The 18,547-nt window shown below is 50.8% G+C and overlaps 8 protein-coding genes across 8 annotated transcripts; 4 read left to right on the top strand and 4 right to left on the bottom strand.

Moving 5' to 3' along the window:
- Positions 1 to 116: 116 nt before the first annotated feature.
- Positions 117 to 1,757, top strand: GT037_004466 (p-loop containing nucleoside triphosphate hydrolase protein; the record flags this gene model as incomplete). Its single annotated transcript, XM_038929513.1, has 1 exon — positions 117 to 1,757. One exon carries the CDS (start codon positions 117 to 119, stop codon positions 1,755 to 1,757), a length of 1,641 nt encoding a protein of 546 aa, XP_038787785.1.
- A 232-nt stretch (positions 1,758 to 1,989) lies between these two features.
- On the bottom strand, positions 1,990 to 2,703 carry GT037_004465 (uncharacterized protein; the record flags this gene model as incomplete). Its single annotated transcript, XM_038929512.1, has 1 exon — positions 1,990 to 2,703. One exon carries the CDS (start codon positions 2,701 to 2,703, stop codon positions 1,990 to 1,992), a length of 714 nt encoding a protein of 237 aa, XP_038787784.1.
- A 2,193-nt stretch (positions 2,704 to 4,896) lies between these two features.
- GT037_004464 (uncharacterized protein) lies at positions 4,897 to 5,647 on the bottom strand (the record flags this gene model as incomplete). The annotated part of the gene is made up of 3 exons (XM_038929511.1): positions 4,897 to 4,935; positions 4,995 to 5,335; positions 5,389 to 5,647. The coding sequence occupies 3 exons, from the start codon at positions 5,645 to 5,647 to the stop codon at positions 4,897 to 4,899; spliced, it is 639 nt and encodes a 212-aa protein (XP_038787783.1).
- Positions 5,648 to 6,161: 514 nt separating this feature from the next.
- GT037_004463 (uncharacterized protein) lies at positions 6,162 to 7,266 on the top strand (the record flags this gene model as incomplete). The annotated part of the gene is made up of 3 exons (XM_038929510.1): positions 6,162 to 6,343; positions 6,393 to 6,461; positions 6,516 to 7,266. The coding sequence occupies 3 exons, from the start codon at positions 6,162 to 6,164 to the stop codon at positions 7,264 to 7,266; spliced, it is 1,002 nt and encodes a 333-aa protein (XP_038787782.1).
- A 200-nt stretch (positions 7,267 to 7,466) lies between these two features.
- On the bottom strand, positions 7,467 to 10,504 carry GT037_004462 (uncharacterized protein; the record flags this gene model as incomplete). The annotated part of the gene is made up of 2 exons (XM_038929509.1): positions 7,467 to 7,650; positions 7,710 to 10,504. 2 exons carry the CDS (start codon positions 10,502 to 10,504, stop codon positions 7,467 to 7,469), a joined length of 2,979 nt encoding a protein of 992 aa, XP_038787781.1.
- Positions 10,505 to 11,052: 548 nt separating this feature from the next.
- On the top strand, positions 11,053 to 12,518 carry GT037_004461 (glycoside hydrolase family 5 protein; the record flags this gene model as incomplete). The annotated part of the gene is made up of 2 exons (XM_038929508.1): positions 11,053 to 11,281; positions 11,338 to 12,518. 2 exons carry the CDS (start codon positions 11,053 to 11,055, stop codon positions 12,516 to 12,518), a joined length of 1,410 nt encoding a protein of 469 aa, XP_038787780.1.
- Positions 12,519 to 12,767: 249 nt separating this feature from the next.
- On the bottom strand, positions 12,768 to 14,473 carry GT037_004460 (uncharacterized protein; the record flags this gene model as incomplete). Its single annotated transcript, XM_038929507.1, has 3 exons — positions 12,768 to 12,985; positions 13,361 to 14,356; positions 14,410 to 14,473. The coding sequence occupies 3 exons, from the start codon at positions 14,471 to 14,473 to the stop codon at positions 12,768 to 12,770; spliced, it is 1,278 nt and encodes a 425-aa protein (XP_038787779.1).
- Positions 14,474 to 17,138: 2,665 nt separating this feature from the next.
- Positions 17,139 to 17,813, top strand: GT037_004459 (uncharacterized protein; the record flags this gene model as incomplete). Its single annotated transcript, XM_038929506.1, has 1 exon — positions 17,139 to 17,813. One exon carries the CDS (start codon positions 17,139 to 17,141, stop codon positions 17,811 to 17,813), a length of 675 nt encoding a protein of 224 aa, XP_038787778.1.
- Positions 17,814 to 18,547: the final 734 nt, after the last annotated feature.

Below are 18,547 nucleotides of genomic sequence, written 5' to 3'. Positions count from 1 at the left end.
CTTGCCTGAACTCGGTGTTTAGGCAGACACGGCGACGGTTGATGGCTTTATCCCTTAACACCTGTCACTGAAGACTCGAAATCCCAACCCAACACCAGATCGTCTGCCAGCCCACCATGTCAGACAGCAACAACAGCAACAACGTATCCCATGAGGACATGGCCAGCCTCTCCTACTTCGACCACTCATCAGGCAAGCGCGTCAACACGGACATCGTACTCGTTGAAGCTATCCGCTCACAATATCCCAACCTCGATCTTGTTGTCGCGCCTCAGGGAAGGCTCAACCTCCTCGCCTACGCTGGTGCCGGCCACGCAACGGCCACGCCTCTCGAAGATGTCGTCAAAGACCCGGTATACGGCCCCGGCCTCAAGTGGCGTTCGTACGCTCCACCGGCTCACAGACTTGACTCTAGCCCCGGAAACATGGTCGAGCGTGTCATCTTTGGCAAATACATGTACAAATGGAAGGACCAGGAGGCTATCCTTTACGTTGCCGAAGGCCGCGACGGGGGGTCGTCGTACCCAAACCCAACATTCCACTACATCCTCTCCAATGCAGAGCACAAAGTCAATGAGTTGATCAAGGACGCAACAAAGTGGGGCAGCGAGCTACACAATGAGGTCTGGGTCTTTGATGGCGGTTACTGGCAGAAGAGTGCAGAGCTATACAACTCCGTACAAAAGAGCTCGTGGGAAAGCGTCATCCTCGACGAGGACATGAAGAAGGCACTCATCTCCGACGTGGAGAACTTCTTCGATGGCCAGCAGACATACCAGGACCTAAAGGTGCCGTGGAAGCGCGGCGTCATCTATTACGGACCTCCAGGAAACGGCAAGACCATCAGCATCAAGGCCATGATGCACAGCCTTTACCAGCGCGGCGTGCAGGGAGACTCGAGACTCGCCGTCCCGACCCTCTATGTTCGCACGCTTTCATCTTTCGGGGGCCCTGAATACTCTCTTTCGCAAATTTTTGGCAAAGCCCGTCAAGAAGCCCCATGCTATCTTGTCTTCGAAGATCTAGACTCAATCGTCAATGACAGCGTCCGATCATACTTCCTGAATGAAGTGGACGGTCTCAAGTCCAATGACGGCATCTTGATGGTTGGTTCAACGAACCACTTGGACAGACTGGACCCGGGAATCGCCAAAAGGCCTAGCCGCTTCGATCGCAAATACTACTTCCCCAACCCCGATTACGATCAGCGCGTAAAATACGCCAAGTTCTGGCAGGGAAAGCTCAAGGATAATAAGGACCTTGACTTCCCCGATGAGCTCTGCGAGAAGATCGCCGAGATTACTCCCAAGTTCTCCTTCGCTTATATGCAGGAGGCTTTCGTCGCGTCTCTACTTGCTATCGCCGCTCGGGGCGGTAAGAGCGTCGAGGAGGCGGATCGTGAAGCAGAGAGGTGGTCAGGTCCCCAAGATCCGATGAAATCAGCCCTCGGTACACTGCATGCCAATTTCGCACGAAAATTGCCCTTCGGTGACCTGTCCGATCCTACTCCAACATCGGACGCGGAATTCGATAAGCTGGAACTGTGGATCGAGATGAAGAAGCAGGTCAAGATCCTGCGCGAGGAAATGGACGAGGAGAATAGTCAGGCAGCCTGGGGAATGCCCAGTCGGCCAAAGGTTGCGAATCCTGTGCTCAACCCAACCCAGTTCAGAGACGAACTGGATGCAATCCTGCATGGAGGTCAAGAGAGGCGCCCAAGGCATCCTATCTCCGAGTTCGAGCAGCTGTATGGCTAGATGAAATCTGAGCATGGACCGCTTAGCTGGTAGGACACGGAACAGTATGGCGTTTTGGTGTTGTGTTATAACTTGCGTTCTATATAATATGAAATGACCACGACAATTCGACGTTTCACGAAGATGAATTGGAGTTGACTCTAAGAATATAGTACAACAGCTTCGAGCAGCCTCTGCTGTAGTGTACAGATGCCTCTTTGAATGGGAAGTACGCAAAGAAATATACTAAATTTTAATCGCCATGTGTAGCAGCCTCCTCCATGGCCAACACTGCATTCTCCAACTCTCGGATCCTCTGTCCGACCCTCCTCTTTACCTCATCCGCGACCGCCCTATCCTCCCCATCGACAACACCCTTGTAATACTCGAGCAGCTTATCCAACTCTTCTCTTGCCGCAGCTCGATCATCAGGAGCATACGTAGTATTCTTCTCGCTCTCTTCAGATGCAATTTCGAACTCGTCTTTGGCTGTGCCGTACAGTTCCTGTATCTCCTCTATCACTTCATCGACCGCTTGTTGTGTTTCTGGTGATAGCGAGGAAGGAGCTGAGGAGTTGGCGGACGCAAATTTACCGCATGATGTAGAGGTGAATGTGCGCACGGAGGAAAGAGTATTGTAGGGCGTAGTGAAGCGCGTCCATTGGTTTGGTGCGGCTAAGATGGATGTGTTGCGTGCTTGGTATGGCGGGGGAGGTGAGGGTGATCGTGAGCGTTGTTGCGTATAGGTCTGGTATGAGAACTGCTGGGTTGCGGGATAGGATGTGCGTTGCGCTGCTATTGCGCTTGCGCGGAGCGTTGTCTGGCGGAGTAGTGTGCGGATGGGTGCTGCACCCGACGCCATCTTGGGAGATGATTGTTTATGGTATGAAGCGCGGAACTGACGCGGGATTGAGCGCTGGGCTACATTGCGTAGCGAAGGCGCTTTGGTGAAGAGTGTGTGCGACATTGCGGGTGGTGGGTGTCGGTGAGATGGAAGGTGGTGAGCCTGAGGTTGGCCGGAGTTAAGCTGTCATGAGGACATGACGGTGTTGCGATCCGCTACCTCGTCACTTGCAGAGATGCATCGGGCTAATTTACTCCGCCACCTACTACAACAATGTATCCTAGGAATTATAGTATAGACATAAAGAATCTAGAAGCCTACAATACTCTTGATTTCAATAAATTTTCTTGTTTAAACCTAAGGTAGGCTGCAAGGCAAGGCATGTTATCTCTGTACTTATTCTATCTTTCTCTTGTATGCAGTGCCGCGAATATTCTACTAAGCAGATTTAACGCTGCAATACGCTGTAGTGTTAGTTAAATGCAATACTAGATTTCCTCGGATTGATATTAGAGTATCGACGCAGCATGCATTAGAGACAGTTACTGCTTACAAAGACCCATAAATGCTCCGATTGAACCCAGATCAAGAACTGCTACATGAACATGTCGCCTTCGATACAGGGAACACACGATTATTGCCTACATAATGATATGTACTTCGTAGTTATAGCAGTAAAGGACAATAATCGCAATTTTCGCATGCTTCGCGCGCCTTGATAAGCACCAGTAATTTTCTGCAGGAACTGCTGATGTGGTTCTTGGGGGGAAAATGCAACTCAGGTGTAGTCAGGGGAAGGGGCAAACCAAATTGAGCAACGTTGCTACTAAGATTGAGCCCGAAAATCCCACTGGATTTCTTGTCTTTCTAATTCATGACTACTCTTCTGATCTACTCATACCACATTTTGTCGTACACGAACTTTCAGTGAGCAGACATGCGACCTGTCGCTAGGCGTAATGTAGAAATACCCAAGCAGGAAAACAACCAAATTCCCCCAGGCCTTCTAACGAGCAAAGGTCAGACATTTACCCTAAACTTGATGCATAGTGTTGAGAGTACCCTTCTGTTACGATGCAATGCAGATGAGCAGTTTTAGCACCGTCCCCACCGACCCCGCTGTCACTTTGCATTCCGCGAGTCGCCCTCGCCTACGACCCATACGAAGATTTTCGACCTGAGCCGCAGGTTGCAGCACGTAAGAACAATTACGGTAGATTTTGCAATTCTTTCATCAAACGACTCAAGCGAGCGTAGTCTAGTGGTTATGATGTCTGCTTTACATTATCAAATGTAAAGATACGCAGAAGGTCGGGAGTTCGATCCTCCCCGCTCGTAACGAGCAGTTGCATCAATCTTTTTGAATTTTTTTTCTTGGGCTTGTGGAGGTGTTGTGAACGTCTCTGCACCTCATTCCAAGGGGTTGGAAGTTTGCTCGACTTTTGGACGCTGAACAACTCTTTTTGCAACGGTCCGATTACTTTCATCATTTGCTATATCATTCACATGTCTGTACAACTCCCTTTGTATGTTTTACATATTCCACAGGTCGTAGCGCGTGTCCTGAAAGGGTTGTTGGAGTTCGCCGAAATCGGTAGGTTGCACCCCTCTTTTTTGCGTTTTGTGAATAAGAGGCCCCACCAGCTTGTGGGCTTGCACAAGTCTAATCGTCATGCTTCTGAGACAGCAACTCGCTTCAAACATGGGAATCTAATGGAATCCGTTGTGGTATTCATGAGATGTCCAGCGAGAAACTGTAGCTATATGTTTGTTGTTTTGGTTGGAGAAGTCATATTGCACCATTTGAAGCATCCATAGGTTGTGTAGTGTACGTTGACCATCATCTCCACTACTCCAAAGCATGCGCTCATTCGATTCTAGGTAGTGGTTATCACTTCAGATTTTGACTCCAATCAAATTTCTGATAACCCCGGTTCGGTAAGACCATCCCTAAAACATGATTTCAAGCTCTTTCCCTAACATTGAGAAGAACCCGGGCACGACCTCAAATCCTTCTTTTTGCAATTTGTCAATGTTTCCATGATGCCCATACTCGCGATATGCTTTGTCGTTTACAGCGAGTGGTCAAGCTTCTTTTTGCGCGACACATGTATATGTAAAGGGAGCGCAGTATCCCAAAATCTGTCAATCGATTCAGAACTAAGCTGGGTATATTACCTTTGTTGTACCGTCCATTGTTCCATCCTTGATACCGTTGCGCCTCGCTATTCAATAATGCTGGGATATCTTGCTGATCACCAATCGCTATGCTACACGCCATCACAATATGTACCTTTTGAAAGCACCGCTTCAAGCTCACTCGCAGCCTACCACCACCTTCTCGAATTCCTTCCGCTGGTTGCGCATTGCAAGCAGTGTCGTGTTGAAGATACGACTGCACAAGTCCCACACACATTCCTCCCGCAATCATTGCACGCGAAAGGACTATGTTCCACAGCTCCGCCCATGTCCATGTCCATGTCTACATCCATGCTATCTCCTCCACTCTGCAGCGGTGTATCGCAATCTTCGCACCGCGGCAGTTGTGATGAAGTCTGCTCCTGCTGTACGGGCATTGAGAAGATAGGTTGAACAGGCGGCGCGGGCAGCTCTTTCCAGAAGGAATGCAGCGTGGACTTTTGTGGTTTTGATGGGATTGAAATAGGTTGTTGATGCATTGGAAGAGGATGGGATGGGATAGGTGAGGCGTCGGGGTAGTTACGTTGCGCGGCGAAGAGCATGTTTAGCGTGTTCTCTAGCATGGAATTAGCATCGTGCGAATTGGCGAATGCAGCCTAGAAGTCATACCATGTATCGCTCGCTCATCGGGTCTGTTGTCGCGGACTCGCTTGCGCGTGCGGTTCCCCCAGTCGCTGCTTTTGACTCGGCTCGCGCTCATAAAGTCCCACGCGTTAGTTCTCATAGTCGCGGGCGCGTCTGTTTCCATCACCTTGTCGTAACCTTTGGAGAACGACATTGGTAGTTGTGTGTCTGGTGTCGAGACGGAGCCGAAGCTGGACATGGAGAGCGGCGAGTCGTCAGAGGAGTGCTTGCGCTTGAGACCCATGGTTGTAATGTTCAGTGTTAACAGAGGATGAGGTTTCGGTTGGGGTATATAAAAATAGTGAATCCGCTGTTTGTAGGGTGGTATGTTTGTGTGCTGAAGAGGCAAAGCGAGATGGGATGAAACGGGGAGTGATGATGCAAAGTGGTTGGCGTGGGAGACGCGATCTATCGGCGCGAGCGCGTCGCGTGATGGCGTGTCGGGATCGCATTGCATCACTACCCGACAGAACATCAAGATGAAGTCGGCACGTGTGACCCGATGAGCAAAAGATGTCATCTACCCATAACTTGACCCCGGTCTATCTAGAAATTACGACAACCAGGCTGGCCTGACACTCTTGGCTCGAGAGCAATGGCGCTGAAGGCATTACGTCGGTCATACAAAGGGTGAAGCTCGCCTTTACCCCACCACCCCTCACATGCCAACACCAACTAGCCCATACAACGTCACGATAACAGCTTCCAATATTCCCACTAGAGCATTCCGCTCCATATTCCCATCACTGAAACCCAACATGGTCACTCGTAAAGCCACCCACGCTGGTTCCTGGTATACGGACAACAAACAACTCCTGTCCCAGCAACTCGACGGCTGGCTCGGAGAGGTTCCCGAATCCACGACGCCCATAGGCTCCGCTTCCTCACAACAAGGCCAAGTCTCGATACCTACACCACACGCGCGAGCTATCATCGCCCCGTATGTGCCCGAAGACTTTGTAGAGAAGACGAGGCTCATGGACGTGCAGGCATGCCGGATACTCGTACTCAGGTCCCGCTGCAGCATGGGCCTACAAGAGCGCTGACTGGGCGAATGCGTGAGTACACATCGGTCAAAAAGACAGTCAGGGTTCCGCACTGACTGCTTGTAGCAAACGCGTCTTCCTACTCGGCCCCTCTCACCACTACTACCTCACTGGCGCTGCGACGACAGGCTGCGACAAGTACCGTACACCTCTCGGCGACCTGACTATAGACACAAAGCTAGTGGATGAGATACAAAACCAATGGGACCTGGAGACAATGTCAAAAGGAGTGGACGAGGACGAGCATAGTCTGGAGATGCACCTTCCGTACATCTACAAGATGCTGTCACTCAAGAACACAAACTTCCAGAATGATTCGACATCTGTGCCTCTAGTACCTATCATGGTCGGCAACACCGATGCAGCCATCGAAGCTCACTACGGCTCCCTCCTCGCGCCATACCTCTCCGACCCTTCCAATGTGTTTGTAATCTCATCTGATTTCTGTCATTGGGGCTCCCGCTTTCGATACACGTACTACCAGCCCGCCGACGGCTCAGCAGCAACTCAGCTTAGGTCAAGCTCTCGCGTACCGGGCGACTATCCCATACACGAGAGTATTGCTGCTGTCGACCACGAAAGTATCGACGCGGTTGAGAGTGGGTCACACAAGCAGTTCTTGGATCAGCTCAGGAAGACTGGCAACACCGTGTGTGGAAGACACCCGATTGGTCTCTTCATGGCCGCGGTAGAGAAGGCAGGTGGTTTAGGTGAAGGAAAGGGCATGTTCAAGTTCCTACGGTATGAGAGGAGCAGTTTGGTGAAAGAAGTAAAGGATAGTAGTGTGTCGTATTGCAGTGCTTTCGCACTCCTCTAAAGCGAGCTCTCATCTATAGAGCTTGTCGAGTCCTCGATAGTAACAGATAATAATAAAAAAAGAAACCAACGACTATGATCATGCCTGTATTCCAGAAATGCATCGTAACTGAGGATTCAAACGCCGATCCGTGCAACCAAGATATCTCAACAAGACGCATTTCAAATACAGATCAAGGTGGCCGTGGCTTCGGCATAGCACTATGTTTCACACTCCACGGCTGCATGCTTCTTCTCGCACCTAGCGTCTTCCTCTGTGCTGACTGATTCTGCACTTGGTTCATCGACGTTGTGTGAAATGTAGACGCTGGCCGAAAGCCAGATGCCGAAGCAAATGACGATGACGTCTGCTTTGTCGGACTTGTTGGTTCTCTGCCATCCTTCCCTGCTTGATGCGTATCCTCTACATCGGGTCTAGGAGGCGAACTAGATAGAAGGACATACCGCGTGCTTTCCATCCTGGCTTCGGGCTCGGCACGTTTTGGCTTGGTGAGAATTGGTCGGTTCGTAACTTTGTGATTGGGCATTGAGAGTGGTTGAAACGGGCGTGGTGGTCGCGAAACGGAGGATTGCACATTGGATATGTCATGAAGTGGAGTGTAAGTGGAAATTGAAGATTGCGAGCGTTGCAGAGACGGCGCAGTGAAGGATGGCGCAGTTTCTGTTTCCTCGGATATCGCGCTGTTTGATCGCTTAAAGAAGCTCGTAATGGCACCTTGGCCTTTTGCGAGTGGCTTGACAGATTTCGCTCGGGCAGGCTTTGCTTCTGCTTTCTTGGAGTCGTTGTAGGCTGCCTTGGCAATCTCTGCGTTGGGAGTGCTGGCTAGCGTTCGAATACGCTCTGCTTCTCTCTGCATTGCCTGGAGATCTCTAAGATCCCGGGCACTGGTGAAACCAGCTTTGACGGTGGGCATGGTCGTCGTTGCTATCGAAAATCCAGACGCTCTATTCATGGTGACCGCTACTGAGTCCGTAGAGAAAGAGCTCGACGATTCCAGCCTGCGCCGCTTGAAAGACTGATTTGGCCCATCAGCGATGGGCTTCGCGCTTCTGTACTTGTCGGATCCGTATGCGCCCCATGTTGGATCATCCCCGTCAATCTCCTCTCGAGTCGCTGGGTATCGGTCGTCTTCCGGATGTTCCAGCAAGCCGAGAGCACCTTTGATGTCTTCAGACGATGGGCAGTCTCTCCGCAGAATACGGGCCAAATCTGGTATGGTACTACGCTTGAAAGCTAGGTCTGGTCCTCGGTCGTTGAAAAGCTTCTGTATCTTCCGATCGGAAATGAACCTGGAAAGGGTCGTCTGCTCTTGACCTGACTGCTTGACTGGGCAACTCAGGTATAATAGGCCTTGTGCTCGAGTCATACCAACGTACAACAAACGCCTCTCCTCATCCTGGTCATCTGCTCGAGAGTGCGGTATAGATCCGTCATACACAGCAGGCATAAAGACGACAGGCCATTCCAAACCTTTCGCTGCGTGAATAGTAGAGATGGTGACCTGGTCCAGTTCGCTTCCCTCCTGGTCTGCTGCGCTCGAGAGCGTAACATTGGCCAAGAATTTGGACAGAATATCGGCTCCGGTGTCGTTTCGCTGTTCGATGCCCTCTACCACTGGCAAGGCGTCGTCAGAAATCTCTTCCCCATTAGCAACTGCCGTAGCCATCTGTGTTGCCTGGTTCACCAGCTCCTCCACGTTTGCCCATCGATCTTCCCAGTTCTCCTTGTGTGTCTGCTTAAGATGGGACTGAAACTGTATTTTAGCCAGAATGTGCGATATGAGACCTAGCAAGTTACAGTCTTCGCCTTTAGCAGGAAGAAGCTTCTCGCGCGAGGTAAGAATAACATTGACGAACTGCTCAATGCCCTTCTGTGCTTGGGCGGAGACTTTGCTTTCCGACTTCCTCCTGCCCTGGGCGATATCCAGCACCAGTTTCCACAGAGTGACTTTTCTGACCTCTGCTTCTTCGAGTAGTGCCTTCACAGTAACGTCGCCAACTTTCCGGGACGGTGTATTGATAACTCTTGCCACTGCATCATTATGATCTGGCTGACTGACCACGCGCAGGTAGTCTAAGATGATCCTAATCTCCGCCCGATCAAAGAACTTCGTACCAGCGACCATCCGATAGGGAATTCCCATTTGTCCGAGCGCTCGCTCAATTTGGAGCGTGAGAGGAGATGAGCGTACAAGTATAGCGTAATCATTATAGCTCAGCAGCCCCGCTGTAAGCGTTTTGGTCCGATGTATCTCTTCTACAATCCATTTTGCCTCCACGTTGGCCGATACCAGATGGCGAAGAGTGGGAGGCTCACCAACGCCATGTGTAGCAATGAGCGACTTTTGTGGTCGACTCTCATCCTGCTCAATGACAGCCATGGCGGAAGTCAGGATGCATCCCGAAGACCGATAGTTGTTCTCCAGGTTGATGACGACTGACTCCGGGTAATCGGTGCGCATCCGCAGGAGATTCTTGATCTCTGCTGACCGAAAGCTGTATATACTTTGGTCTGGATCACCGACAATGGTGATACGTCTTGTTCTTTGGGCTAGTAACCTCATTAATTCGTACTGAATATTGTTGGTGTCTTGGTACTCGTCAATTAGTACAGCTTGTATCGTGGAGACACATGATGGCGACTTTTTCAATAGATCCACACATCGGAGAAGAAGGTCGTCGTAATCGAGAAGATTGGAGGCAGCCAAGTGTTCTTGGTAAGAGGAATATACCATCGCAAACTCATTGTCGTTGACATTCTTTGTTGTCTTTCGAAAATCGTCGGCGGTGGTTCCCTTGGCTTTGAGTTTGGAGATCCTGGAACGAGCATGGCCAGGTTCCACTGTGTACTGATGACGCGTGACGATTCGCTTCAGTATTGCCGTACTGTCGCTAGTATCCGCAATGCCAAAGTTCTTATCAATCCCAATCTCTTGACCGTACCGAGACAAGAAGCGACGCGCGACTGAATGAAAGGTACCCAGGATAAGTTTTGCCTCAAGCTTCTCTCCAACAAATCCCTTGATCCGTTCCTTCATCTCTCTTGCAGCTTTGATGGTGAAAGTACATACAATGATGTTCCATGGCTGCAGTCGCTCGTGATTGATGTGGTACGCGACGCGTGCTGTGAGTGTTTTAGTTTTGCCTGAGCCGGGCGGCGCGAGGACCTGGACAACATTGGCGGGACTTGTCACCGCATTTCTCTGCGCATCATTGAGTCCCTCCAACAATGCGTCCATGGCGGGTCGTGTGAGGTACAGCGTCTCATTAAGGGCTGGTCGACGGCGTGTGGCGTGAAGGAATCGAGGAACGCGCTAGGAACACGGTGCACGTGTCGATAAGATAAGCCAAAGTACTGCTCAAAGCCGAGCGGCACCCGTCATAACAACGGTACCTAGCAAACAGCACGGATGAATTGTGCTTACAAGCCTGCGCACTCAAACCAAGAACTGGGCTAAACATCATCATACGAAAAGCGTAATGCTTCCGCTGCAAGTTGTGCCGGCGGAATCCCCATGGAAATAGCTTCGTTCGCCAAGTACTAATTTCTCGTATTCTTCCCCGCAATGCGGAGGTACCTCAACTCGGACAGCTTTTATCCGACAACCCGGCGCGAAGTGACGATGATCATCGGATTTTGATTTGCATTGAGCAAGCCTGCCGACGGACGTTGAGGCTCTTCCCAGTTAGCTGTTCGTGATGAGTATACCGCACCGAGGACTATAAAGGTCCGAATTTACCTAATGTCTATCCTGCATCCCGCGAAGTGTCATTTCATCCTCTCATCATGCTGGGACCACGCGTTTTGCTTAGCACAGCATTTGCTGCTGCTGTCGTTTCGGCTGGATATTTGCCTGGAATCTCCAGTAACACTGCTTTCCAATATAATGCGCGTCGACAGGCCACTAACAGCACGTCCCCATCTTTCAATGGCCCGTACAGTACCCGAGGCCGAGACATTGTCGATAGCAATGGTGAAAAGACAACTTGGGCGGGCGTCAACTGGCCTATGAGCGGTACGTTACAAGCATCAATTGAGCAGTAGGTGAACATTGATTGACGTCCTCTATAGGCGAGTCTATGATTCCTGAAGGGCTTGAATGGGCGTCAGCGGAAGAGATTCTAGATGATATCGCGGGCGTCGGCTTCAACTATATCCGCATGGGATATGCTATCGAGATGATCGACCAGGTTTACGACAGGGACGGTGTTGATGTCCCGCTCGAAGTTGGCCTTATTAATGCCCTTGGGTACGTCAACGGTACCAAAGTCACGAACGAGATCATCGCGAAGAACCCTGGTTGGACCGCTCAGACCACACGTTTCGAGATTTGGAGCAATATTGCGCGTATTGCTGCTACGAAGGGCATCTTCATTAGCCCAGATGTGCACACAGGAAAGGCGCAGTGGTGCTGCTCACACATCGACGGTACTGCTTGGTTCGATGACCTCCAGTTCAACGCAACACATTGGCGCCGCGGTCTTTCTTACGTTGCCAATTGGGCGAAGGACCACCCAAATGTAGTCAGCATGTCTCTCCGTAACGAGTTGCGCGAATCTTGGAACGTCACAGACCTTTACTACAACTGGGATACTCTTGTAGGCAACATGACCGCTGGAGCTGATGCAATCCACGAGGCCAACCCCGATATTCTTATCCTGTGGGGTGGCATGCAATACGGACAAGATCTATCAGCCTTGACTAGCGGCAAGAACATTCTCACCGCCCCTTGCTACAAGTGCACAGCGATCAGAGATGCAGCAAGGAGGGAGCCAGTATACTTCAACCTCGATGACCATCCATGGGCCGACAAGCTCGTTTGGGAACTTCATCTTTACAGCATGAGCGAGGATATCGACACTGGCACCTGCGACATCGTCAAGGCAAACTTTTATCGCAACGGTTTCAATGCCCTGGGTATCGACGCACCAGCCGCCTGCAATATCACGGGTGACTGCCCGAAGGCTGTCCGCGAGACACCCGTCATCCTGAGCGAGTTTGGCAGTGCTCAAGACGAAACCCTCTTCAACAACACTCTGCAGAACTGTCTGAAAGAATACACCATCGACAACGATGTTAGCTGGATGATGTGGTCTATTGCCGGTTCATACAGAATCAGATCAGGAGTGCAAGGATTTCCTGATACCTGGGGTATGACAAACTACAACTGGACAGGATGGAACTACGAGCGTGGTATCGAGGAGTTCTGGAAGCCATGGGTCCAGGCGATGAACACAACGAAGATACAATAATCGTATGTAGCGATATTAATGTCTACTTTCAATACTCGTATAATGAGTCTCACGCTTAGCAAACGCAGTTGATATATCATTCAGGTTTTGGGATGAACAAACGGCTTTCACATTCGATTGTATCGATTCGAGCTCCCTCAGCGCCCCTCACTTTGCATCCTTTTCTCATCAGCCCTTCCGTGCACTCTTCGACTCAAACTTCTGCTTCCCACAAGGTGAAATTCCGTTGAGGTTTCCAGTTGGAACGGTTCAAGATACGTTGTAGCCCATGGCTCTCATGATCGCCTTGCCCTCTTCCACGTCGTCTAATTCCCAGATCCTCAGCCCATACGACTCCAGGAAAGCCTTGAAGCTATGGAACCCCAAGTCTTTGGCAGCTTTGTAGGTGGTGGTAATATTGGACTTGTCGGCGTCAGAAGACATGCTGCTAGTGCTGCAGTCCGTGTTCGGTTTTCGCGAGAAGGGTTCTGGAAGAGCGAAGCTTAGTAGAGAATTCCCGGTTGTTCGAACTTTGAGGAAAGGGAGCAGCGATACGCGGAAGATGCGGAAAAGAGGAGGAAGAGGTGGGACGTGGGTTCGGTGAAATATATAGCGGGGCACGGAGGAGGCTGGGATACTCACGAGACGTAGCATGTGACTACGAGCATTACTATAAACCTTGATATACTTGACATTACAGTGTCAAAGGTGCATGATCTCAGAAGCTGCTGCTACCTGTTGCTACAAAAGTATACCGAAGCCTAGTATGCCCAAGACAGCACCCGTCCACCACTCAAGCTTGCTTGTTTTATCGGCACCAGCTCCCTTGCTAGAGGTGGTCGCCAACCTGGCACTTTGCTCACCTGGGCGTGCAGAGTCGGTGACACTTGCTTCGAAGCCAGATTTAGGCATGGTCATGGTAGTAAGTGCAACACGCACGGTGGCAGTGACAGCAGTACCGCTCGAACTAACCGTTACCAGAGTGTTACCTGTGGCGTCTGTTGTCATTTCTAGTATCGTAGGAGCGAGGTTGCCCCCAAGGTAGATAGAAAGACCAGGCGTAAGCGTTACTGTCCATGCTCCTCCTATCACGAGGTAGCCAGTACCTACTGTCGGTGTTACCTGCGGAAACGACGCTTCATCCGTATCCCTCGGCATGCCAGAATCAGAAGTAGTCGCTGGTCGCGCTGAAGCACGACCTCCTCCATTGTCACTACTTGGAGGCGTGATCGTTTGGCCGAGGCTATTGGTGGTTGGAGATGCGGGCTGGACGTTCGATGGCGTGCCACCAAGCTGGGAGACGAGGCTCAGCAGGAAACTGTTCTGCCCTGTCTGTTGCGATGTCGTTCCCGAAACACTGGGGGCGTCTCCTCCCGCTATGTTATCCCCAGATGGCCCGGGCTTGTTCGAAGGACGGACTGTGTTTGCTACTGTGACCGAAGACTGTTGTCCATTGTTGTCCCCACTCGCTTGAGTAGCATCGCCCAGTGTGAATCCGTCCTCCACCAAGTTCGTCTCAATGCTGATAATTGTCGGTCGAATTGCGGTAACGGTCGTTTCAGTCGCAATTAACGTCACAAGACGATCGGTAGCTGGACCAGTTTCCCCCCAACCTGTCGCAGTCGGAACCCCAGGCCTGAGTTGACGGCTAGTCTCGCCGCAAGTGGTGTCATCTATAACACAACATTGTTCGGTCCCCGCAGAATTACATGGATCCCCCTCTGCAAGTCCGTCTCCCCTATCTATGGACACACTCTCCGTAGCAGCAGCGTCAAACGTTCCTGTTGTCTCTGTCGGGATAGATACGGTCGCCCATTCGACAGGGGCAGTCTCGGTGACATTCGGCAGTAAGGAGACCTCTGCTTCACATTAGCCTGTATGCTCTTCAGTTGGCTCGGCATCGGTTGCATACGAGGGACAGCCGCTGCGGCATTCGCTAGGAAGAAGAGCGTCAGGAGCTCTGGTGGAAGGAACATGTCGACGTGCTACAGCCGTCAATCTGGCCTGCAGGAGAGAATATGGGAAACACGCAGCGCGCTCAAACGCTGAGGCCTCTTCCGTGCCGCCATGTCTCCAAGTGAGTAAGTTCGCAAGCTGTGCAGCCAGGGAAGCCTCATCGTGGTTAGCGGATAGAGGCCATGGCACGCCTAGGTGCACAATCACATGCCAAGCGCTGCCGGGCGTTGTCACAATTTCCGAACTCTCATGCATCAACTACAACTTCACATTTCCAGACAGCATGGTTTTCCGCATACCCATACTTTCTACAATCTTCCCACACTCATGCTAGCACTAGGAACAACACCTGCTCCATGCGCCTGCCATTTCAAATGAGATGCATCTTCTATCGCGGAGCTGGGATCGCGTCATGATTAACCGACACCTGAATCCTTCCGCCCCCAAGGTTCGATGCATCATGTTCCATGTGCGACTCTACTGCCAATAAGGAGAAATGGCCTCGATAGTATCTTACCTTCTCGGCTAGCGCTACGAGATGTACAGGGTGTCATCAACCGTTCTTCATGCATGCACGTGTTGGAGAATACATTTAGGACAAAGCTGACACAGCGCACCCCGCCCACAAAGCTGCAAACGATATGCGCGTATACATGTTCGTTTAGGGCTAGTTAAAAGGCTCTGTCTGCCAGCCGTGTAAGTTTCGCCGTGGTATAGAGCCTGCTTGCGCCTTGGCTGCGGCTTTTCCAGGCGAGGATGTGCCGCTTTGCTGCATCGTAGCCCTACGCGCTGACATGCAGAACTTTGATACCAGCAATCCAGCTTTTCTTCGACACCAACAAGCATGGAAAAATAAAACCCATTCCATACACGAAGATCACATCTAAGCGTGAAAATCAGCACACCCAAACGCGGAAACTTTCACGAACCACCCTCTTGTAGTTCTTGGTATTCAACCAACAAGGTGGAGAGGCTTTCATGTCATCCATCTGTCACACTAGACTCTGTGGCGACTACAGAGGCACAGTCAGCGCGAACATGGATCGAATGGGTATCCGGCATGCCTTTGGTCATGCAGCAGGTGTTACTTAATACGTTCTGGATGCAAATGCCTACAAATAACATATTTGGAGGCGAATTACTGGCAGACCATTTTTGATTCTTTACGAGCGCTTCATCCAATTGCTTCGTAAAAGCTGTATCTTTTCCAGCTTTCCCACCTCATTGACCGGGCTGAGTTTCCATGTACTCGCAGTTCCCCGGTCCCGGGCTGAGTATCTAAACCATTGCAAGCATCGTCTTGCATAAAACGGTCACATTTGTACGTCCTAGATACACCACGTTTCGTCACATTAGCAAGTTTGCAGGACTTGGATATGCGACACAAGCTAGATAACAAACAGCGTCACGGGGCTGTTGCCTTACGCAAGCAGAGCATGTCTAGCAGTTCAACTCGCACAGTGAGGCTGATCTCTCGAAGCACCCGTGGAACGTCAGGTTTGTAGCAGACTCTGCGGGAGAACATACGAGCTATTTGGGCAAGGAGTACGAGGGCGAGTAAAGATCAGTGACGAAAGCGGTATGTGAGAGCCGCAACGAAACTCTACAGGTAATGAGACTAGTGCATCAAGGTCTCAATGACATTTTCTAGGCAGCAATTTCGATTATGGAACTCAGACACGAAAAACTTACCATGCCCTTGGTCAGGCACGAGTCGATGGCCTAGTTGATCCTACTTGCAGGCCTCCTGGGCTTGACACTGTGATAGTCGGTTGACTGTAAAGCGCGAGTACGCAATTCGATGGATAATCCAAACAGAGTCTTGTGGGTTGTAGACATTGTGGCCTGAAAATGCTCACCGCGGTATGTCAAGAATCTGGTTATGCCTGTCAGTGCGCCTCTATCAACAGCAATAGTCACACTTCTTGACCAGCCTCCACCATGAAAAACCTTGGAAAGACGCCTCTGATTCTAGCTATGATTCATTCAGAGCGCATGACCCTCGCAGCGTCGTAAGCTCCAACCAGCGAAGCACCCATGAGCACCGGCGACAGAAGATCAACGAACACATCGGAAGGAAATGGCGTATTTCCCTAGGCATCCATCTCAACGACGGCAGGTACCCGTTGTATTATCGCATGTTGATTACACACAGTTCATCGTTCACCGTCGTGTTCCCAGCCCCCACACCTCCACATTGTCACAGCCGCGCAGTGGCGACCGCAACTTCAGCTGTCATGACCTCTCCATGATACACACCGCGGGGGCTGTCAGAACCATGTATCTACTAAAGAGGAGTTTTAAGCCTCAATATTCTGGCGGTCAAGAACTTATCGGTAAAGTATCGTTCATGCGGAGCACGCCGCCAGTGGGCGCAGCCAATCATATCACGGAAAGATCTGCACCAGCCACTTCTTGAGCCGCAGGAGGAGGCGCAGCACGTTGGGTGTTCATGGGGTGCATTGAGGCCGTGCTTACCAGACATGATGTCGTTCGGAATTTTCTAGGCAGTTGAGACATCAGGTCGTATGGTATTTAGAGGGTTCTTGAGGACCGTGGTTTTGTTTGCCCAGTTCGCAATCTACAGAATATAAGTACTTCCGATCCAACAATACTGCAAGACGACCACTTTCGACAGTTCTTCAACTATCATCTAAGACCATTCGCCTCATAAGGCAACCAACAATGTCTTACTTGCACCTAACCCGTACTCGCACCCGCGAGCGTACCCCGGATCACGACAGCTACTACACCCGTCCCCTCGCACGTCGCGACTCCAACAAACGCCGTCACAGCATCACACTCTCTGATCTCGATGACGCTGATGATTACCCATATTCTACCAACCAGAAGCCAGCCAAGCTTTCCCGCGCCTTGACAGTCCGCGACCAGCCTTCGCAACTCGAGCGCTACAATATCGTCAGGGACAACCGGCACAACCATAAAGATGCTGGTGACGACGATAGACTTCGCAGCTACGAATCAAGGCGTACTTACAGATACTCTGACCGCCCCGCTTCTTCAGAGCCTGAAGATCGTGACTTCCACTTGAGTATCAACGCCAAATTTGGCCGGCCGCACTCTTCCTCTCTGCTTTCACCCACGTACGACCCTTTTCACCGCACCGATAAGTGGTGGGTAAACGAGCGATGGGAGTCTCGTGAGCGCTCTACTTCACGGGAGCGGAGCCGTACGCGCCGAGATAGTTTCTGGGGCGATTCGTTTGAAGAGAAGGAGAGGGAGACCGAAGAGGAAAGGTGGAGGACTTACCACAGAACTGCTGGGAGGGAGGTTGAAAGGGAGAGTATCAGGCCGTTAAGTGGCTGGAGGAGGAAGAGGATTGTGATGGGTGATGATTAGGAAAGGTCTGACTAAGAATCGATAGGCATCGTGGGACTTGGACTAGATAGCATGATATTGTGTTTCCTTGGACGTCGATGCTCATTGGTTGTATGGGTATGGGTCAGGCGTCGCGATAGATTGTCTTTCGTCTTTCGTCTTTCGTTCGTGCGTTCCGTATGTAGTTTCGAGTGCTTATATCTATACCCTCAATAGTATCTGGTTAGCAAGGGAAAGTGTTTGGTATGCCCATCGAACAAATTGCTGTCCTTGACAGATCTCGGAGACACTGACTATGCTTTAAGTAGCGGTTGTCAAACAGCACGTTCTTGACTATCTACCAATCGTACTATCAGTAAACCACATATCACGAAAGATCTTTAACAAGAAGCAGTATGAAGTATTCGTGTTGTCATTTGTACCTAAACGAGACAATGCCGTGATACGAAAGCAAGTGATTCCAACCCCAATCCATAATCATCTCCATTGGAGAGTATTAATGAATCCAATAACGCCAAAAATGCCCAACTGTATCGTACAGTATCGTCCATCCGTGATATGCGAGACCAATTCTAACCGTGTGCACCACCGAGAAAAAGACGAGAAGCAAGCAAGATCCGAAGTATGCAGAGATGCCACTAGCCCGCCCCCTCACCTGGCTATGTTGGATTTCCACGAAGGCCAACCCTTACGGGGAGGCAGCACTCAGTAGAAACCTTCAAGCCGCGGTGGAGGGCGAACAGGGATGGCAACAG

The sequence above is a fragment of the Alternaria burnsii genome (assembly GCF_013036055.1).
Source record: "Alternaria burnsii strain CBS107.38 chromosome Unknown 698, whole genome shotgun sequence".
Lineage (NCBI taxonomy): Eukaryota > Fungi > Ascomycota > Dothideomycetes > Pleosporales > Pleosporaceae > Alternaria > Alternaria burnsii.
Note: the sequence above shows the minus strand (reverse complement) of the source record. Positions and strands in the feature narration are given on the sequence as shown.